At 37.1% G+C, this 24,312-nt stretch overlaps 1 protein-coding gene across 1 annotated transcript in view; it reads left to right on the top strand.

Annotated features, from left to right (window-relative positions):
- Window positions 1-24,312, top strand: part of LOC145693355 (uncharacterized) — a 1,690,974-nt gene that overhangs the window by 561,151 nt on the left and 1,105,511 nt on the right. The window contains exons 9-10 of the mRNA XM_081769282.1: window positions 4,446-4,595; window positions 14,888-15,064. Of these exons, the coding sequence (XP_081625408.1) occupies window positions 4,446-4,595; window positions 14,888-15,064 (327 nt within the window). The remainder of the gene's footprint in view (window positions 1-4,445; window positions 4,596-14,887; window positions 15,065-24,312) is intronic.

Below are 24,312 nucleotides of genomic sequence, written 5' to 3'. Positions count from 1 at the left end.
GTTAATAGAGGGTCTTATTTATTTATTTAGCTTTATTTCAATAAATCCAAAACAATAATGGTCATTATGGCCTTTTGGCCATACTCATTAGGAACGGAAAGTGAACAAGGTTTTGAGCACAATATTACAATAGAAATCAGTATATAGACCATTGATGAGCTACACTATAGAAAATGAGGATCATGTTATGAGCATATGATGAGATGAGAGTGGGGTGCTATTGACGATACAACACGAGGAAAATGTTAGAACACGAGGGCTATCTTCATGTCCAGTGGCTGCTCTGGATGTAATGAAGACATTGGGAGCCCTGTTAGAACGGACGGATTACTGTCCGACATATGATGGAAGTATGTAAGGTGAGTTTAAGTCTGTGATGTAGTTTTCGATGATTGTTAGGAATGGACTGTTGGGCGGGAGAATGATTCAGTGTGAATAATACAAATAGTGGTATGGCATAAGAGTGCAGTGGACTTGCGAAATGTAGCATCACGATGCATGGAGTCGTACAGCATAGGATGGTGGTTCTGGAAACGCTTCGTAATATAGGGAAGTCGCAAATCTTCGAGGTAGTACAGAACGTTGGCGAAGGGGGTTCGAGCATACAGATCTCTGGTAGGAATGTTTTCTGTAATCGGTCACAATAATATTGTTGTAAACATGTGAATAATCTGACAACAGTTACACAGAGAGCTGTGCTTCCATCTATTTTCTTTATCTGCCATTCTTGTGTCTTAGCACTTATGAACAGAAGATGACAGAACTGTTGCCTATGTAACTGTTGTCAGACGATTCACAGGTTTACAACAATATTATTGTAACAGATTACAGAAAACATAGGATATTATTCGTTACTTGGCATAAGTGCTAAATATATTTCGCAAAGCTTTCCTCATATTAAACGATAAATACCAATGCAAATTCTCTCAGGTAGTACCGGTAACGAGTTATTTCTGATATGCTCGGAAGGCGATGTGCTTGACAGATTCCGCCAAAGCTGACGCTTTTGCTGATTTCCTCCAAGACATCTTCACACCACTCAGTTCCACATATTCATATAGACATCCAGCTGACACAGTCAATCCATCTTCTCATTCATTACAACCTCATGCCCTTCATACTCTTCCGCAAAATGAACCTCTAACAGAGCCAATCACAGTTCAAGATATCAGTACAGTTGTACGCAACAAAAGGAATAGTGCACCTGGCTTCGACACAATAACCTATCGCCATATAAAAGAGAGCCCGCTTATGTTGCTTACTCTGTTAGCCACGATTTTTACTTTCATTCTGCGAACTGGCTATTTTCCTGTCACCTGGAAAACTTCTAAGACGTTAATGTTTCCAAAACCAAAGAAACCTCCTGCCAACTTATCATCCTACCGCCCAATTCAATTAACGTCTACTTTTAGTAAAATCCTAGAACGTATTCTAGTAAGACGTCTGCATGCATACATAGAAAGACGCCAGTTACTTCCCATACAGCAAGCAGGATTTCGCCCAGGTTATTCGATCAACGATCAACTACTTCGTTTAACCACCATGGTTACACAACACTATAACTCGGTCAAACCATCATGTCTTGTATTATTTGACCTCGAGAAAGCATTTGACAGGGTATGGCACATCGCACTTATATACAAATTAATTCATCTTCGATTTCCTGTCCCTTATATCAGAATGATATACAACTTTTTAATCGGCCGTCTGTCATATGTTTCAATAAATAACTGCCGCTCACATCCTATTTTCCTTCACTGTGGAGTACCTCAAGGATCGGCTCTGTCGCCACTTCTCTATCTTCTCTATGTTGCCGGTATGCCTCCACTTCCTGATAAAATTCACCTATTTCAATATGCCGACGACACTGCCTTTCTTGCCTTAGGATCTACTATCCAATCCATCAACAGTGCTCTACAGTTAGCAATTAACAATTTTCTTCGCTGGTGCGATAAATGGCAGCTAACGATCAACGCCACAAAAACGCAGGCCATTGTCGCCATTCCTCCAAAACGAACATCAAGAGTCAGAAGAAATCCTAACTGCCTTTCACTACAAGTAGACCAAACTCCCATCCAGGCACGATCAACTGTAACTTACTTGGGGCTCACATTCGATAAACATCTCACTTGGAAACAACATCTTCAAACAGTCACAACTAAAGCATATAATAGACTTAACTTATTAAAAAGGCTCACCGGAACGTCCTGGGGACTAAAACCGAACACAATTCTGAACACATACAAGGTCTTTTTACGGCCTGTGCTGACTTACGGAAACGTTGCATGGATTGCGGCCACCCGCAAAATTTATGAAAAGTTATTAGTGTTAGAACGACATGCTTTCCGCATTGCATATCGAGTCAAACTGCCTAGTCCCACAGCAGACTTGTACGACCGAATTCAGTTTCCTACACTTCAGTTTCATATTGAAACTTTACGTCTCACATACATATGCTCTCGTTATAACACCGAACACCCTTTACTTCTGAATACTATGCACCACTTAGCTCTCCATCCTTCTCCATCTCGATATTGCCCTACACCGCTATCGTTACTCTATACTCTCTACTGCTACACTCTACCTCCTAACGCCTTAGACCAGGAGCTCCTCACAGACTATCAAGTTCATGACCATCTTCCACTCATATTTCCATCATTTTCACGCTGAATCCATCTGCTACTAACAGGACTCCCATTGTCTACTTTGAAGCCTAGAGCAGCCCCTAGGCGAGAATATGACTTCATCGGTCGGACTAACACTTTTAGTGTAGTGATGTGATAGCACGCCTCGCCTCATCCTTCATGCTCATCATTCACAATCTATCTATGTATGATATGCCTTCTCACTAGGTACCCATTATTACTTTCATATATCTGTTGTTCCAGTTCTGTACAATATTAAATTCACTGCAATTTCCTCGTTAATTTCCTACCAAATGTTAAGGTTCGAAAAGATCCTTAAGACCCCAGCAATTATTATATTAAAGAACTTCTCTGAGACCGTCAAAAAATTCCTTAAATCTTCCATTTAAGCAACACTCTTCCCTAAGAGAGGGCGTAACCCTCTAAAAGGGTGCTAGTCATTATGACTAGCTATAAACGAACGAACGAACGAACGATGTGCTTGGTGCAGAATTAATACACAAGTAACACGCTAAAGTGGTAGTCATTTTGTGTTGTTTCAACACCTCATTTTTTACAGTGTACCATCACACCAACAGTTTTTGGTAGTATTAACTACAATAATACAAATTCTACAGATTCTACAGAGCTATAGAATCAAATTCTCAGAATTTGATAATAATTTCCTTGTATCCAGTTTTTGCTTTCGACTATTTTATTGTTTGTTACCATAAAAATCTATATACACAAATTATAATATTTAGTTTTCTAGAGGTTATATTGTTTCTGAAGGACTGCTGTCAGTCCTGAGGTACAATATTGTGATTTCTATGGGTGAATAACAATATACTTTGGGATAAAGTCGTATGTTTGTATTATAATACTCAAAATATCTTCTAGAATCAAAATTATTTCATGATATACGTATTTTTGATGAGGTATTCTTAAGTGAAATATATAAAAAGATTGCATCGTGGAGGAACATCGTGGTATCGGTTTACAATTAAAATGATCTTAAAAATCCAGTTTTTTTTAAATAAATAACTAGAAGATAAGATTGTACCGTTGTTTATTACAGCGTGGAGTAACATGTTTAATATATTTATACTACAGACGTTTTCCAAGTTTCAAAATGGTTTATATCGTACTATTTTCAATAATAATAATAATAATAATAATAATAATAATAATAATAATAATAATAATAATAATAATAATAATAATAATAATAATAATAATAATAAAGAATTAACTAGGGTTCATCGATAGGGAGAAAAACGCCCCTAACAACTCGAAACCAGGATCCTGATGTTAATTCTGAGGATGATGCTACAGAATGTCTTGTTACATAATGCTATGGACTTGTGTATCGTCACAAATATGAAATAGTCTTTATAAGTTACTTTGTTGAGGTTAAAAGTTTAATTTAAGGTCTTTGCGTAACACTATTTCATTTTGAAAAAGTAGGTGAAAATTATAACAAACAACTTCGTATTCATTTTAGTTTTTACAGCATTAAATGTTACACATTTAAATTTGAATTTCAAATGGCAAATTTAGGTTACTTTCTACATAATACATTTATTTATTAAACTCCAAAACAATGATGAGACATCTCCTTAACTGTGTCAAGTCTAAATAAAAAGGTCTTGTATTGTGGAACGGAAACAAAACTTCTTTTCATCTTGGTATTATGCTATTGGTTCGATTACCAACGGAAGGTGTCAACAAACTAACTTTGTTCACAATGCAATGAAAGAGAAAAATAATCGTCGTGTTTGGGTGCAGCATCCCACATTCAATATTGTTCGTCCGTTGCAGGTCCGCAGGGAGAACGTGGAGAACCAGGAATATCTGGAAATAGAGGTTATGTAGGATACAGAGGTCCTCCAGGTGAACCTGGTCTTCCTGGACGACCAGGATTGAGAGGTCCGAAAGGTGCAACAACCAAAGGCGAACAAGGAGATGATGGTAAGATTTTCTGTGTGGTTCGTTTATGATAAGAATAATTGTGCTGTGATTTTTATTTTCTTTTCCATATGAGTGCTCTTCTTCATCCAGAATTTCAAATAATCTGTAGGTGTGTCGTGTTCCTTTCAGCAGCGAGGCTGTATGAGAGAAATCTTGTTTATAATATCTGTGCAATATCATTATTATTCAATTAGACCTCTAAACTAACCCACTTGCTAAACTTTACGTTATGTATAGGGTGTATTTATAGAATAACTAACATGAGGCAAGTAACTATCATATATTCGTAATTATTAATAGCAACATAGTGTTTAGGGAATTCTCTCAGGTGTTTTTAATCTGTTTCCTACTAGTCTCGAAAAATGAAATGAAATCTTTAAGTTTTACGTCGCACGGTTATGCCGGTTAGGCTAAAAGAGACAGTAATGATGAGAGATGAGCGAAATGGTAGAATGGAGAAAGTGGGAGGAAAAGGGAGAACTCCGAGAAAACCCACGAGCACGGTGTTTGTTCACCAGAAAGTCCACACGGCGCGAGCTGACATCGAACCAGGGACACCAAGCACAGGAGGTGAACGCTCTACCACTGAGCCACCGTGCCCCCTTTACTAGTCTCGATACACACGAGAAATCTGAGTTACTGAAATTCAAATATACACCAAACATGTGAACGGGTTTTTTATTTTTATTTATTTATTTATTTATTTATTTATTTTTTGATTAGTTGTGCTTTCTAAAAATTGGCCATATATCCATAAATAAATAAATATTTCTCTGGGACAACCATGTGTGTCTATTGGAAGAGAGCGATAGTGGCTCTGGAGTTTTATAAAAATAAATTTATTTCGTCAGTGGCTGCCAAGTTGGCTTTGACCCCCATTGGGGTGTGCAGTGATTTTTGATTCTGAAGGCATTGTTTAAATTCTCATGTGAGGCGCAAATATTAGCAGAAGAATAAGAACGGATTTACCATCACGTAATCATATATCCAGTATGTCTTACATACATAGTTATTGATCTTAAATTATTTCCTTTATTCAGCACAAAGAGTTGAAAGTATGAAACGTTGTAAGTAGTTTAAATATCCAGAACTGTTCTCCAAGTGGATTTGTATACAATCAAAGGCAGTTTTGTTAAGTTTTACAGAAAGTACAAAATAAACATCTTGGAAACAGCTCTTATGTGTAAAAAAGTACATACGTAATTATAGCTTTTGCTTGTTGCAATCATCTGTCCAGACAGCTTGATAAAAATTCAGCTTAGCATAACAACAAAATCTATTTCTTTTATGTGTAAAGAAAAAGAAGCTTGGTAAAGTGAGTGTCTGGGTCGTCAGATTCTACTTGGCCCCGGGCGCCGAAATCTCTAGTTTTGGCTCTAGTTGCCCGCGAACATTCTGACCATGATGAGTCATGGCTAGTGAATGAATTGCAACTGTTTGGGTATAAGTAATTTCCTTAGTCATAGGTTTACGTGGAGAAGATCGTCTGCTAACGACAAGACATATGTCACTTTTTATAGTTCAACATTCTTCAGGAAAAAAGAATAATTGCGTTACAGAGTTTTGTGACATAGACCCACATCTAGGATCCTATAGGGGCTTTAGCTCCTAATTTGCACTGCATAATAACAGTTGATTACACTTTTCCTGGACACAAGAAAGACCAACTACAGTTTAGTCGCTAGAAGTGTTCCAGAAACCGGTTCACTGGTTTTGGTTTTAAGGTTCAAACCGAATGTGTCGGTTTATATTAGAAACCGAACCTTAATTTGGTTTGGTTCGCTTTGAAACACACACTAGACTGACACTTTTCAGAATATTCTTACATATTTTGGAACATTTCTAAAAGATATATAATGTTTTATTTTTAGGTTAAGTAATTCTGGATCTGCTCTTCCACTTTTGACGATTCCCTATGTTTTTCTCTTAATATTTCTGGGAGAGCAGGTTAAATATCAATGGAAAGTAGAACCGTTTTTTGGTTCGGTTTCGTCCGTCCAGCTCTACTAGCCACTCCCTTGACGATACCCTGGATCAGTACCTATATATATCACATTAAAATGTAAATGAATATGGTTTCTCTCTAAGTAAAAGATGACCAACGTTGTTTTGTACCCATGGGCCACTTGGCCAGTTTGGCATCATGCTGCTGGACACAATGGAAAGCAATAAAACACTGTCGTTTATAAAATCTATTTTTAAAAACGTGACGTTTTTGTAAAAGTTAGATACCCAAAAACTGAATCTTTTTAGTTATAAATATACTCTAAATGCTAAAAGTTGTTAATATGCATTTCATACTTTAGTTCTTCATTTATATGGAAAAATAGCATATCCTTTGAAAATATCCTTGTGCTTTAACGTTTATTTTTTCCATGATGAACGTTATTAATACACGTGTTATTTATTTCGAAACTCTATAGCATATTATATAATATATAATATGTGTACAAGGTGTGTCGAGGACTTATAGTAGACCTGCACCTATGAAGTTCGAGGCCATAGGTGCAGGTGTACTATAAGTCAACATACAAAAATGCCTAAGCCCGTAGGGGTCACCTGACATACACTACCCTAAAAGTTGCCCTTTTTTCAGGGCCTCCCGATAGCAAGGACTCAATTTTCTAGTGTCGCAAGATACGCCATGATCCCCGTACCGCCCAATCATGGAAAATCGAACACCCCGAAAACTCGTTCTCTTTTATGAGTGTACTCGTTCCCTTTTACGACCAATTTTTAGGGGTGTATTCGTTCTCTTTTATGAGTACTTTTCCAACCCCTATTTTAACATAGCAAAGATGAAAAGTCTACGAACATGTAGCAGACAATGAACACATTTTCCAACCCTATGTAAGATAACAAAGACCATTAACATGGGGGTGTATTCGTACTCCTTTATGACCACTTTTTCAACCCCTATTTTAACATAACAGAAATTACACTGCACAATGAACACATAATCCAATCAGATATTACACAGAGACTACGAACATAGCAGCGCTAATAAAAGACTATGAACACATTTTCCAACCCGTATGTAACATAGCACAAATTACATAAAACTACAAACACATAGAAGACCTAATAAAAGAGTTTGACTTATTTTTTTTATCTCTATTTTAACATAGAAAAAATTAAGAAAGGCAATGAACACAGAGACTACGAACGCACATTTTGACAGGACTCCTGTGTAACATAGCAAATAATACCAACATAACAGAGAATAACGGGAGTGTACTCGTTCGTTTTTATCAACCCCTATGTAACATAGCATAGAATACATAACACTGTGAACACACAGACTACGAACGAATATTTTAGCAGCACTCCTATGTAACATAGCAAAGGATATAAACACATCTATAGCATACCGCAACCCTTATATAACATAGTAGATATTACACAAGAAAGGCTACATAGCATTAGACTATGAGTACATTGTCCAACCCTATTTAGCATGGCAGAGATTTGACCAGGTATAGTAAACTGTTTTTATGACACATTTTTAGGGGTGTACTCGCTCCCTTTTATGATCACTTTTTCAATCCCTATTTTAACATAGGAGAAATTTCACAGAGAATACAAAAACATATTTCCAACTCTCTATGTATAAAAGAGTATGGCCTATTTTTTAACAATTATTTAACATAGAACAGATTACAGCCTCTATTTAAAACATTAGAGAATATGAACCAATAGCAGGAATGTACTTGTTCCCTTCTAACCACATTTATGTAACATAGCAAAAATTACTCAAGCATTCATCTAGTACTGCATGTCCGAAAAGTACTGAATATCGAGGGCAAAATGAAAAATTTAACCCTGAATAAGCCGTAAACGGAGCAACATACTGAGGTGCTGTTTCCACATTTATTAATAGGTCATTTAGTACTACATAACGCAAAAGTACTTACCATCGAGGTCAAAGATCAAATATTTAAACTCCAATAACTCGTAAACGGAGCAACATATTAAGATTCAGTTTCTCTATTTAGCAATAGGTGATCAACTACAACCGGTCCCAAAAGTATTGATTATGGAGGACAAAGCTCAAATATTTAAACCCCAATAACTTGTAAACAGAGCGCCGGATAAATTTATGTGACTTATTCAGTTTTGTCATAAGGAGAGAAAAGCAAAGAAAAATCCACTTTAACTGGCTCAGCATTTTGTACCTTTTTGTAATATTTAAACAAACGATGGGATAAATTTATACGTACGAAGAAAAAGTGAAGAATGAATAAATTTGGGTGTTCTACGTTTTATACCAACCAGAAAACAAAGCGAAGAAGAGCCATTAACTACCTCAGTATTTTATACTTTTTTCCACCATTTAAATGAGAAAGAATAAATTTGTACTAACCAGAAAAGACGAAGGAGGATTATTTTAACTAGCTCAAACAAACGAAGAAATGAATTTGAGTGGCTTATTTACTTTTGTGCCAACGAGGAAAAAAGCGAAGGAGGACCACTTTTAACTGGCTTAGAATTTTATATCCTTTTTACTATTTAAACATACGAAGGGATAAACTCGGGTGTCCTATTTCCTGTTGTACCAACGAGAAAAATGGCGAAGAGAGATCATTTTAACTAGTTTAAAATTTATGTACCTTTTGTACTACTCCAATAAACGAAACAATAAATTTTGGTACTCTCCTTTATACTATTTTGTACTATTCAAATAAACAAAGGAATAAATTTGTACTGACCAGAGAAAGCGAAAGACTATTTTAACTAGGTCAGTATTTTGTACCTTTTTCTACCATTTGAATTAGCGAAAAAATAAATTTGTACTAATCAGAAAGGCGAAGGATCATTTTAACTAAGTCAGCATTTTATACCTTTTCGTGGTATTGAAATAAACGAAGGAGGCGAATGTGGCATAGTGGTAGAGCGTTCGCCTCTGCTGCTTGGGGTCCCGGGATCGATCCCAGCCCCCGCCAAGTAAACTTTATGGTGGACAAATACAGTGTGCGTGGGTTTCCTCGGGGTTCTTCCGTTTCCTCCCACTTTCTTCATTCCACCATTTCATTCATTACTCATCATGACCGTCTCCTTTCGCCTAACCTGCATAGCCGTTGGTCGTAAAGCTCAGAGATTTCATTTCATTTTTCCAATAAACGAAGGAATAAATTTCAGTGGTCCATTTAGTTTTGTACCAATCAGAAGAGAAGCAAGGAAGACCCATTTTAACAAGCTCAGTATTTTATACCTTTTTGTGCCATTTAATGAAATAAATAAATAAATTCGGGTGTCCTATTTCGTTTGTACCAATGAGAAGAAAAAGCGAAAAAGGACCATTTTGGCTGGCTTAGATTTTTATCTTTTGTAATATTTAAACAAACAAAGAGATAAATTTGTGTGACCTATTTCGTTTTCTACCAAACAGAAAAAAACAAGGGAATACCATTTAACCAACTAATAATTTTTGTGCTACACAAATAAAGAGGAATAAATTTGTACTAGCCAGAAAGAGCGACGAAAGACCATTTTTACAGCTTAGATTTTTATACCTTTTGTAATATTTAAAAAACGAAGGGATAAATATGTGTGACCTATTCAATTTTGTACCAAAAAGAAAAAGTGAAGAATTGCCATTTTAACTAGCTCAGCATGATATACCTTTTTGTGCTACTCAAACAATCGAAGCAATAAATTTGAGTGGGTTGTTTACTTTTGTACCAATTGTGGGAAAAGCGAAGATGGATCATTTTACTAGCACAGTATTTTATATCTTTTGTACTACACAAACAAAGGAAGGAATAAATTTGAGTTTCGCATTTACTTTTGTACCAACGAGAAAAGAAACCAAAGAACCACTTTAGCTAGCTGAGTATTTTATATCATTTTGTAATATTTAAATAAACAAAGGAATAAATTTGTACTAAGCAGAAAAAAGTAAAGAAGGACCATTTTAACTAGGTCAGCAATTTGTACCTTTTTGTGCTATTCTAATTAACGGAGGGTTAAATTTGAATGACTCATTCAATTTTGTACCATACAAAAAATTGAGGAATTAATAAATATTGTTGGCTACTTTATTTTTGTATTAACGATTAAAAAAGCCAACAAGGTACATTTTAAATAGCTCAGTATTTATGTACATTTTGTATTACTCAAGTAAACGAAGGAATGCATTTGGGTGGCCCTTTAGTTTTGTATTAACGATGAAAAAAGCGAAGAAAGTCCATTTTAACTAGCTCATTATTTCTGTACCATTTTGTGCTACTCAAATAAACGAAGGAATAAATTTGAGTGACCTATTTAATTTTGTACCAACGAGAAATGCCAATTTAACTAACTTAGCATTAAAATTTACTTAGCACTGCTACTTAAAGTGGCTCTTTCTCTGGGTGAAAAAATATACAAAATCTAGCACCACAACTAAATAGACCACTCAAGTTTATTCTTTCGTTTATTTTAATCCCACAGAAAGGTATAAAATGCTGATTGCTACACAAATAAAATAGATCACCCAAATTTATTATTTCGTTTATTTTAGTAGCACAGAATGGTACTGAAATATTGAGCTAGTTAAAATGGAACTTCTTCGCTTTCTTTCGTATTTGCTACAAAACTGAATAGATCATACAAATTTATTCTTTTGTTTATTTGAGTATTACAAAATGATATAAAATTCTGAGTCAGTTAAAATGGTCCTTCTTCGCTTTTTCTGGTTAGTACAAACTTATTCCTTTCGTTTATTTGAATACCACAAAAAGGTTAAAATGCTGAGTTAGTTAAAATTGCATTTCTCGTTGTTACAGAATTGAATAGGACACTTAAATTTATTCCTTTGTTTATTTGAGTAGGAGAATATGGTATAAAGTGGTGAGCTTGTTAAAATTGTCTTCCTTCGCTTTCTCTGGTTACTACAAACATTCCTTCCTTCATTTGAATAGCACAGAAAGATATAAAATGCTGAGTTAGGTAAAATGGCATTTCTCGTTGGTACAAAATTGAATAGGTCACTCAAATGTATTCCTTCGTTTATTTGAGTAGCATAAAATGGTACAGAAATATTGAGCTAGTTAAAATGGACCTTCTTCGCTTTTTTCCTGGTTGACACAAAACTACCACCCAAAATTATTTCTTCGTTTATTTGTGTAGTACAAAAGATATAAAATACTGTGCTAGTAAAAATGATCCATCTTCGCTTTTTCCCCCATTGGTAGAAAAGTAAACAACCCACTCAAATTTATTACTTCGTTTCTTTGAGTAGCACAAAAAGATATAACATGCTGAGCTAGTTAAAATAGCAATTCTTCACTTTTTCTTTTTGGTACAAAATTGAATAGGTCACACAAATTTATCCCTTTGTTTTTTTAAAATATTACACAAGGTATAAAAATCTAAGCTAGTCAAAAATTGTCTTTCTACACTTTTTCTGGCGAGTACAAATTTATTCCTCTCTCTATTTGTGTAGCACAAATAGTATTAGTTATTTAAATGGCATTTCCTTGCTTTTCTCTGTTTGGTACAAAACTAAATAGCTCACAAAAATGTATTCCTTCGCTTGTTTAAATATTACAAAAGGTATAAAAATCTAAGCCAGTCAAAAATGGTCCTTCTTCGCGTTTTCTTCTCGTTGGTACAAACGAAATAGGACACTCGAATTTATTTATTCATTTCTTTAAATGACACAAAAAGGTATAAAATGCTGACCTGGTTAAAATGGGCTTTCTTTGCTTCTCTTCTGATTGTTACAAAAGCAAAATGGACCACTTAAATGTATTCCTTGGTTTATTTGAATAGCACAAAAGGGTATAGAATGCTGAGTTAGTCAAAATTATCCTTCTTAGCCTTTTCTGGTTAGTACAAATTTTTCTCGCTTATTTAAATGGTAGAAAAAGGTATAAAATACTGAGGTAGTTAAAATGGCTCTTCTTCGCTTTCTTTTCTAATTGGTATAAAAAGTAGAACACCCAAATGTATTCATACTTTACTTTTTTCTGCTTGGTACAAAAGAAAATAGGACACTCAAAAATACTCATTCTTCACTTTTTCTTTGGTAGGTATAAATTAATCCCTTCGTTTCTTTAAATATTCCAAAAAAGTACAAAATGCTGAGCCGGTTAAAGTGGAATTTCTTTGCTGTTTTCTGCTTAATACAAAACTGAATGTCACATAAATTTATCCGGAGCTCTGTTTACAAGCTATTTGCGTTTAAATATTTGACCTTTGACCCCGATGATCAGTACTTTTGGGACATGTTGTAGTTGACGACCTATTACTCGTACTAAATGTGGAAACAGAATCTCAATACGTTGCTTCGTTTACGAGTTATTCGGGTTTATATATTTACGTTTGACCTCAATAGCCAGTACTTTTGAGGCATGTAGTAGATGATGACCTATTTTTGAATGTGGAAACACTACCTTAATATGTTGCTTTGTTTGCAAGTTATTCTGGTTTAAATATTTGACCTTTGACCTCGATGTAAGTGCTGTTGCGTCATGTAGTACTGGATGACCTATTAGTAAATATGGAAACAGCACCTCAATATGTTGCTTTGTTTATGAGTTATTAGGGTTTAGACATTTGACCTTTGACCTCGATAGTCAGTACATTTCGGGACATGGAGTAGTTGATGACATATTACTAAATGTGGAAACAGCACCTCAGTACGTTGCTTTGTTTGTGAGTATTCGGGTTTAAATATTTGACCTTTGTCCTCGATGGTTAGTACTTTTGGAACACGTAGTAGTTGATGATCTATAGAAACATCGCCTCAATATGTGGCTTCGTTTACGATTTACTCGGGTTTAAATTTTTGACTTTGCCCTCGATGTTCAGTACTTTTCGTGCATGCAGTACTAGATGAATGCTTGTATAATTTGTGGTATGTTACAAAAATGTGGTAAGAAGGGAACAAGTACATTCCTGCTATTGGTTCATATTCTCTAATGTTTTAAATAGAGGCTGTAATCTGTTCTATGTTAAATAATTGTTAAAAAATAGGCCATACTCTTTTATACATAGAGAGTTGGAAATATGTTTTCGTATTCTCTGTGAAATATCTCCTATGTTAAAATAGGGATTGAAAAAAGTGGTCATAAAAGGGAGCGAGTACACCCCTAAAAATGTGTCATAAAAACAGTTTACTATACCTGGTCAAATCTCTGCCATGCTAAATAGGGTTGGACAATGTACTCATAGTCTAATGCTATGTAGCCTTTCTTGTGTAATATCTACTATGTTATATAAGGGTTGCGGTATGCTATAGATGTGTTTATATCCTTTGCTATGTTAAATAGGAGTGCTGCTAAAATATTCGTTCGTAGTCTGTGTGTTCACAGTGTTATGTATTCTATGCTATGTTACATAGGGGTTGATAAAAACGAACGAGTACACTCCCATTATTCTCTGTTATGTTGGTATTATTTGCTATGTTACACAGGAGTCCTGTCAAAATGTGCGTTCGTAGTCTCTGTGTTCATTGCCTTACTTAATTTTTGCTATGTTAAAATAGAGATAGAAAAATAAGTCAAACTCTTTTATTAGGTCTGCTACGTGTTCGTAGTCTTATGTAATTTGTGGTATGTTACATAGGGTTTGGAAAACGTGTTCATAGTCTTTTATTAGCGCTGCTATGTTCGTAGTCTCTGTGTAATATCTGATTGGATTATGTGTTCATTGTGCAGTGTAATTTCTGTTATGTTAAAATAGGGGTTGAAAAAGTGGTAATAAAGGAGAGCGAATACACCGCCATTATTGCCTGTTATGTTAGTCGCCATGCCATGTTACATAGGGATGAAAAATGTGTTCTTTGTCTGCTACATGTCCTTAGTCTTGTCATTTCTGCTATTTTAAAATAGGGGTAGGAAAAGTGCTCATAAAAGGGAACGAGTACACTCTCATAAAAGAGAACGAGTTTTCGGGGTATTCGATTTTCCATGGTTCGACGGTACGGGGATCATGGCGTATCGTGCGACACTGGAAAATTGAGTCCTTGCTATCGGGAGGCCCTGAAAAAAGAGTGACTTTTAGAGTAGTGTATGTCAGGTGATCCCCACCTACTGTCCTATATGCGTGAAAAATGTTTACAATGGAAGTTTGTTTTTCGCTAGAATAGATTCCGTTGTGTAGAGATATTGCAATTGTTTTACCGGTTATATTCTATCTTTGTGTACATTTAATTTGTGCTGTTAGCATCTTCAAGAAAGTAATTTTAGGAACTTAGATCATTGAAAATACATAGGTAAACTAATCTCAGTTGATGAAAATATTTCATATCATATCTTTGCAAAGTAATGTGTAGTGTAAATGTGGTTTTGATGCGTCCTCTTCAGGTTTTCCGGGTCCTCAAGGTCCACAAGGTTTCCCTGGCTTCAATGGTGATCCTGGTTCACCGGGAGAAAAGGGCTTTCCTGGGATCACGATGCTAGGTCCACCAGGTCCAGATGGAGTCCCTGGTAGAGATGGATTTCCAGGATTTGCAGGCGATCGTGGAGAAACAGGCTTTGCAGGTAATAACTAAACTCATATGTACATATTACAGACCTTCAACTGCGTGATGTGTGGTGAACGAAACGGCTCTCAATGCCATTACTTCTGGTATTCTGTAGTAGAATTCTCTAGTTCATGTAGTCACCTATTGTGTCACAATATTGAATAGACATTGAATATCCTGTTCTTTGAAAGGAGAGATTTTATTACTTCTTAGCGTAAGAACTTACGTTTGATAAGTAGTGAGTTTACCTATGAAGAACTAGTCCCAGATTAGTTTCACTGTAGCTTAGTGGTGAACGTGTTTCACTGTAGCTTAGTAGTCCCAGTGGAATGTGGTGAACTTTTAACTTTGGTACTACAGCGTTGTCAAACTTTAGACAAAAGCGATTTTTATGTCCTCAGATTATTCACAGCCTGCGCTCTAACATCATACAGCTGTTGAAGAGCATTGACATACACTTGACCACCATACCTCAATGGACATATTGTGCTGATACTCTCTGTAAGGAAAGATCACCCTGATAACTCTCATCTCTGCCATTATGACAGACTGGCCAATTTACCTTTCGCTTTCACTACTTCCTCAGACGAACAAGAACAAATGGAACTTATATAAGTAATTACATCGCAGCAATTTTTTGAGATTTCTAGACATTATTTCAAGGATGTTTTCTTGGCTCATCTGTTCCAGTGTTCTTCATTGGCCATTCCATTCTTCGTTCAAGAATGGGTTGTCATTACATGTACAAATTCTATTTCCTCTGGAACGAACTACTGGTGGAATTGCATCTCGAATGCAGTGATATGTTAAAACGTTAGTATCGTTCTCCAACCTCATTTTCTTTTCAGTAGTTAATACTGAGTGAAATCTAACTATGCAACCAACTCTATGACCTATGGAACCCAGAAGGTTCAATGCCGAGTTCACAAGAGCTCTGCACTGACTTCTATCCCTAGCCAACTGGGTCTAGTTTCTACTTTGTATTCCTATTTCTGCGAGATCCATCTTAATATTGTTCTCAAATCTGCTCCTAGGTCTTCCTAATGGTCGTTTTCCAATTGGTCTTCCAGTTAAGCCTTTGTAAGCGTTCCTACTTTCTTCCATCCTGGCTACCTGATTTGCCCACCTGAGCTTCCAAGACTTGATGACCCTAATAATGTTTGGTAAACCGTATAAATTATGTAGTTCATCGTTATGAAGTTTCCACCATTCCACATTCCCGTTCCTCTTGGGTCCGAATATTCGTCTCAGGATCTTGTTCTCAAATACTTTCAGTCTATATTCTTCCCTCAGAGTAAGCGACCATGTTTCGCAACCACACCGAACAACAGATAAGATTATCATTTTATATATTTTAAGCTTCAAATTCCTCGACAGAATTCGCGACGACAAGAGATTTTGAACTGAATGACAACACAAATTACCTGCTTTCAGTCGACATTTAATTTGTTCGTGAATATGATTTTCGTCTGTTAATATTGATCCTAGATATTGAAAGGAATCCACTAGAAAACAGAGCTACGGTGAGTCATTTGCAGTTAACATCGATATGCTTGCCCCATGTGCGAGATGTAGTTGGACCGACCGCAAACCGCGGTGGCCTTCCGTCCAAAACTTGGCGGGCCGAAGTCGGCTAAACGCGGCGGTATCGTTACGAACTTACACAAATGCCGCAATTTTACCGCCATGGCAGTAATAAGGCGGCATCCGCCGTTTCTCTCATCTGAACCGTTAGTGCCGGCTTGAAACCACCAGTACCGTGATTAAAGCGCCACATAGCCGCTTCGTAACCACCAGTACTGCCATTAACCCGCCACATGAGCTTTTCTCTGCCGCTTTTAATCCTCTGCTCTCAATTTTACCAACAACGTAATGCATTGGTATTTATACCCTGGAAGTTCTATACCAATACTCGGTTAAAACAAAATAACTACCACTTTTGCGTACTTGTACGTTAATTTAACACAAAAGATATTTTTGTCCGTCATCCCGGTTAAAGAGTTGTGCCCTTTCTTCGGGTAAGTTCTTTAATTTGATTTATTGAGATGAAGGAAACTTAGGTGGTCTAAGAGGTTTCATATTTATTATTTATTTATTCATTATATTAATATTAATGATAGATTAAGTGAAATTATTCCAGAAAAAGAAACACACACACATACTTGAACAGTAATATTTTACGTGCTATAAGTGACACCAAAGATTTTTTAAGGCTAAAGAAATAGAGTGAAACCTGTTTGTAAATCTTTATTCATCACTTGAATTTTATAGAAGGTAAATATATCTATTCCCAGCCATTAGAGGGTTACGCCCTCTCTTCGGCAAAGTTGTGAGATGATTTCTACTCATGACAAGATAATGATAGATGGACTAAGTGCAGAAAGAATGAACATGAGGATTAGTAAGCATGTAATAAGCTATAATTTCGTTTGAAGAATATTATACGAGTCCAATGTAGATATGCTTGACGTGCTAGGGGACTAATAGGAGTCACAATAAAAAATAAATGTAACAGAATAAAGGCCAATGATGATTATGATGAATGAGGTGAAGTGCTAACACGCCACAAACATAGTTTGATTATTGAGACAGATGAAGGGTTAAATCTTCTGTCCCGGGGCGGCTCGGGACTAATGAACACATGGGGAAGCCCTTGTTAATGGTGAGGATCTCTGAGCGAAGATGGAAAAGATGAGGAATATGATTATCAATGACATATATATCGTATATTTCCCTTTCAGCTTCAGAAAGATTTTCGTGTTTTACATATAGAGATACGAAGATATTTAAAGATTAGTGTTTGTATCTATATGGTGGGTCGGTAAGAGCGTCGGTGTGGAGAATGTCCAAAAATAGCGGATGGCCTATTTGGATGCGAGAGCTTATGTTCCTATGGCGAAGTTGTGCAAGACTCAGTGATCCTAGGGAAGTTATGTATTCATATGTGAGCCACCTAGGATATGGATGTTTAATTCGATATGCCAGTCGAATAGACGGTCGCTCCAGTATAGTACTCCAGTAAGACGAAATATTGTCCAGGAGAGTGCTGTACCAACTGTAGCATAAGCAATGCGATTTGAAATGAAAGAATATATTAGCCTGAGATAGCTACCTTCTCTAAACCAATGAGTATGAGACAGGGTGGTAGAGCTTTATTATATTGATTAGTAACTATTGAGCTGATATGAAGTAGCTGGTCATTTATGGAAAACCCAGGACGAAGGCCCGCTTGATGGATAGGTAGTTTAGATGTGGCGTCAAGAAACTTATGAAGTCGGCACACGAGAATTTTTCCAGGATCTTACTGAATACTGAAGTGAGCTCAATCGGACTGTACGAGGTTATTGAATGTACAGGTTTATTCGGTTTGTGAAACATGCAGATTGTGGAGACTTTCAAATCTGAAGGATAAAACCGAGTTCTAAGAATGAAATTGTATATTGTGACGAGGAGTAGCAAGAGAGATTGCGGGGCTTCTTTGTTATATCGGTAATACAAAGGATGTTCAGTCTACATTTGGACAATTTCGCCACCCTACGAATCTTCAGTTTACCTCGGTAACAGTAGCCAGTAACGACCATTAACCCTTTTGGGAAGGATTCTTTACAGACACGGACCCACCTTCTGAAGTTCTTGACGCCTTTCTCTCGGTACATGATGGCTCTCGGTTTGCCACAGTCGGAATGGTAAATCCATGCTTCATCGAGCGTTACGACGTACATCCATCCACCTTTGTTTTGCCAGATGCCGTTCGTACAGCTTCCGGGCGTTATACTTTCGTTCCTTTTGGTGGGCATCCGTGAGAAGATGGCCGCGAGGTTTCATGACTTTTTCCAGCTTGAGTTGATGGTGTAACGTCCGCCTCACAGTCCCCAAAGACATGTCAAAATTATTAGCCATACACCTATGTGTTGGTGGATGTTCTTGTATTGCCATTTTGCGAAGTTTCCTCTGCATGGTGGACGTGGCCTTGGTGCATTCCCGCTTCCTAGGCAACTTCGTTGATGATCCAAATGGTGGAGCTTCGTTGCCCTTGTACTTTTCAATAACATTTTTTATTCCACTTAAACTGATGTTGCAACCATTCTTCTTGCACTGTTTTCTAATGACAGAAACACTAAAGTGGGCGTCATAAATAGCCGCAACATAGCCTTCCCAAAACCGGCTTAGTTTGGGCGGCATTTTGGTCACAGAGCAGAAACCCATACACTTGGAAACAAATTTAACACAACGCCCACATCAGTGGTCCTGTTTTGTGCGTTATTGTCGTCCGCGCGGAAAAACAACTCTGTTCCGAGGAAGCTACTGCAGAACACTGCAGGACGCCACGAGCCAGGTCGGGTGAGTCCATTCTGCCCTGGAGGGGGAAGGAACGAAATCGGCCAAATGTAGACTGAACAACCTCTCTATATCGTGTCGATCCCAGGAGCTGTATTCCTTTTCGGCTTTAGTGCAGTGCACAATTCGTCGACAGTGATGGATGAAGTAAGAGGATGATCTAAGTCAATGGTATGCTCCGAGGAAGGTTGTAAGGCGGGAAGACAAGAGATATCTGTTTGTTCACAACGTTTGAAAATAGGTGTTGGCGTAAGAATGGCCTGTAATTGAGCGGCAAATGCGTTTGCTTTATGTGCGTCAGAAAAGAGGGGAGTACCGTCGGTAATTAGAGGATAGTTTTTTTTTTGTGCTTTTGCCAACAAGCTGATTAAACCGCTTCCGATAGCGAGGACAATGTGCTTCTGATAAGTTGCCACAAGTTTTATTTTTTCAGTTTCGACGTTTATACGCAATAAGATAGTTACGAACTGCTCTTTGCCATATATGATGTAGGCGTAAATATGCATTATTCCCAGTTCTATAGTATCCTCGAAGATTTTGGCGAGCTTGTTGAATGAGTGTAACATAGATCGACGGTAATTTCGGCTTGTGCGGATGCACTTGTTTTGTTAGAATATTATGGTTAGCACTACTTTGTATTGCCGTGGTGATAGTTGTGAGACAAGAAGCTAACTCAGTTTCATTAGTTGGAGGCGTTTCACTGTGAAGTCTACGCTCAAGGTCTTGCCGGAAAAGAGGCCAATTTGCCTTATCATATCGTGGCGCGATTTCTTGATGTGGTCGTTGACCTCGAATGAGTGTTAGTTTCACTGCATAGTGATCGCTCCCGATTGAGTGTAGAACTTCAAGCTAGCAATCAGTAAGAAGATCTAGAGATGTAATGACAACATCGTGTGTAATCTGACTTATAGGTCTGGTGTGCGAAGGAAGAACATGAAGTTGAAGTTGGAGATTGTCAGTTAAATATTGTTGAAAATCTGCTTTTTCACGATTACTTAGACTGTGTATATTAATGTCCGCCATGATAATAATATTTCGATAATTATTGGCAATGTACTCGAAATAATATAGCAGGATAGGTTGTCGTGGTCCAATGTAGATCGTACTAAAATTGATGATTATGGACGGAAAATATATGGAGCATTGAAGGTATTCCGGCAAAGCACTAAAAGGTTGTGGGTTGTACGATCGGACTAGATACTGTGGAGAAAAGCCTATTGGAACTTCGCCTTGCACACGAGCCAGTTGATCACGGTACTCATGACGTTCTAGTTGATAGCCAGGAATACGGGCTAGGATGCTATGTTTTAAAGTGGTTTCGTTAAGTGCATAGACATTGATATGTTCTCCAACAACAACGCTTCGAATATCGGTTTGTGTTGCGAAAAGGACCGAATGTTGACAAACAAGAAAGTAATTCCCATAGTGATAAATATTATGCAGATTGTATTAAACAGCAGTTCCCAGAGATCGGATATGCAAATGGACAGTTATTAGAATTATTTTGCATGTAGATTTATTAGATAAATGGATTTTGTGGCTGAGATAATGTGGTGAAGGATATTGGCTCGCTGAAAGGGAAATACATTTTGGAACACCAAACTGATGTGGCGGAGAGGATCTTCGACTGTTAGCGGTGGTAAGATGGATTGGTTAGGTTTAATTGTTGTGCCGGTCGTTTTTAGGGGTACTGTTAGCTCCGAGTGTTCTAATTTTGGAACTGGTTTTACTTTGCAACGATAGCTATATGTAGTTTGAGCCCCACTGCCACAGGGACACCACAGTTTTTTTCTTTGATGGAGACAGGGTTGGTTGAAATCTTTATTGTCGCATAATATTTGGAAATATGAAAAACTGCCACTTGACGGTTTCGCCCTCCCTCTTGGCCTGGGATATGGGAGCATCAATTAAATTTTATTGCATTTGTTGTTGGGCAATGTGCTGTTAAAGAAAATGTTGATAAGTAACAATTACTAAAACGGAAGAAGTTGCAAACACATATATGTATATTAATATAAAAGAAAGCTTGAAACAAAACAAAATATAAATATTAACAATAATTAAACTAACACATAATAGGATAATAGAATAATAAGTGCATTTAGATACATTAAAGTAAAGAGGTGCAGTGAAAGCATCAAAATAAATGAATATTCAAAATATGATTATCAAAACGTGCTAGTGAAATATAGGCATATTGTAATTGGCGACATTCATGTTCATAATGAATGCAGTGCACATCACATGACAACACAATGGAATAAGTTAGTGAGACTAATGCTGCTTAGTCTTCTGTCTTGGGGCGGCTCAATACTGATGACAAACGTTGGGAAGCCCTTATTAGTGTTGTGGGAGACGGTAAAAGATGAGGAATATCATGATGAATGAGCTGTCGTCGGAAAAATATTGCATGATGATGATCGTCTGGACATTGTCGAGCATAAATGGAAATGAGGACTCTGAGAGGTGTATAGCAGTATCGGAATTGGGAGTCTTGTTCCAAGTCTATGAATATGGTCTCGAGAAATATATCTTTATATGAATGGTGACTGTTAGCTATATATTTTTGCCATAAGAGAGCAATCTGTTGTACAAGCGGAGGAAAATCGATCTTATTATAGAGATCATCATTAGGGTATGGTAGTCTTATGCGAAATGCGAGTCTGATAGTATAACGTTCGATAATGTCTAATCTATTGTAAAACTTCTGCGGAGCAGAGCACCAGTCTATATGACCGAAAGTGAGGACACTACGCATAAAGGCTTTATAAGTATTCAGTAAAAATTTAGAGTTTAAACTCCAGTTTTGACCCACAAGTCGGCGTAAAAGCTTTAATCGATTTTTTGCTGTCCCAAGTTTCTGGAGTTGGGCTGTCCATCCCAATTTATCATCTTAAATTATACCTAAATAGGTAACAGTTTTAGTCGGCTGTAGAAGATGATCACCGTATCCGTAGCAAATTTGGATTACGATGAACCTTTCTGCGGCGGTTGGGCGGTAAAATTACTAGCATCTCTCTTTTATCTTCATTAACAGTGAGTGTCCATTTAATACACCATTGAAGAAATGTTGTAATTGTAGCCTGTAAGTGGACATTAATTTGCTAGATTGTTTTACCAAGCGTGAGAAAAGCGGTATCATCCGCATATTGGAACAAATATGTATTAGGTGCTGGAGATGGTAAATCCGATGCATAGAGGACGTCAAGAAGTGGTGATAAGCTTGAACCGTGTGGTACGCCGGTGAGTGGGAATATCGCATGTGATAATGTACCATTGATATTCACATAGGCAATACGATTCAGTATAAACGAATATATAACTCGAAGGTAAGTCAGAGGAATTCCGAGTTTCAATTGTTTATAAAATAAGCCGTAATGCCAAATGCGGTCAAACGCCTTCTCGAGGTTCATGAGTACGACGCAAGACGGTAATGCTTTGTTATAATGATTGGTAATTATAGTGGTAAGCACTGGCACAAATCCCGGGGGGACATGTCTCCCCCAATCTTGCACCTGGGGGGACTGTCCCCCAATAATCTGACTTAAAAAGTGCTTTTTGGGACAAGTGTGATTATTTGTGTCCAACTGTCACAAAGGAATGTAAGATGAAACTGATTTCTCTTGGCTTTTCCATTTTTAAAACAGAAATGTATTCTGTAGTATTTCAAACTGAACATCGTGCTGTAGTACGTTTAGTACTCTCATCAATGTGTAGTAACTCCACTTCCGCTATTTGGGCACAAATTGCAATATATGCCAGAGAAGGATATGCCCCTCTCCTCATCCTGGAAAGTTGTCTCAGCTGTAGGTACGGGCACAAATTCCGGGGAAATGGGGAGACATGTCCCCCCAACATTGAAACTGGCGGCTCTCCCAATAATCCGATTTGAAAAGTGCTTTTTGCAGATAATTGTGATGATTTGTGTTCGACTGCCACAGAGGAAAACGAAATGAAATTTGTTTCTCTTGGCTTCTCCATTATTAATGAAAATGAAGGCGTGCGACTGTGCGTGACGTAACCTGATATGAAATTTTATCTCCTCCTCTCCCCTAGGCCCTAGCACACGAAGAATATATAGGCTATCCAATGTCAGTAGAACCCATCTTTTCAGTAAAGCACATTTAATCTATTTGTAGTATAAGCCTAGGCATGTTCTCATGCTTCGTATTCTAACTAACTCTACCGGGTTTGAAACCCGGAGGTTCAATGCCGCATTTACAGAAGCTCTCCACTGACTTCTATCCTTAGCCAACTGAATCCAGTTTTTACTTTGTATTCCTATTTTTGCGAGATCCATCTTAATATTGTCTTCCCATCTGCGCCTAGGTCTTCTTAATGGTCGTTTTCCGATTGGTCTTACCGCTAATATTTTTTCTTCCATCCTGGCTATATGTCCTGCCCACCTAAGCCTCCTAGACTTGATGACCCTAACAATGTTTGGTAAGCAGTATAATTTACATAGTTCCTCGTTATAAAGTTTTCACCATTCCCCATTCCCGTTCCTCTTGGGTCCGAATATTCGTCTCAGGATCTTGTTCTCAAATACTTTTAGTCTATGTTCTTCCCTCAGCGTAAACGACCATGTTTCGAAACATACAGAAAAACAGGAACGATTATCGTTTTATATATTTTAAGCTTCAAATTGTTTGGCAGAATTCGCAACGACAAGAGATTTTGAACTGAATAATAACACGAGTTCCCTGTTTTTGTCGACATTTAATTTGTTCGTGAATATGATTTTCGTCTGTTAATTTTGATCCTAGATATTTGAAACTATCCACTTGATCAAAAGTATTATTTAATATTTTAACGCATTCATAATTTGCCGTATTACGGTCCCGACGCACTTCCATGTATTTAGTTTTCTCTGCATTTACTTCTAAACCCTTGTCCCTGCAAGCTTTTAATAAGACCTCTGCATTT

This window comes from Thermobia domestica, chromosome 8, assembly GCF_964235325.1.
Source record: "Thermobia domestica chromosome 8, izTheDome1.hap1.1, whole genome shotgun sequence".
In the NCBI taxonomy this organism is placed as follows: Eukaryota; Metazoa; Arthropoda; class Insecta; order Zygentoma; family Lepismatidae; genus Thermobia; species Thermobia domestica.
This window is presented reverse-complemented; position numbering and strand designations above follow the sequence as displayed.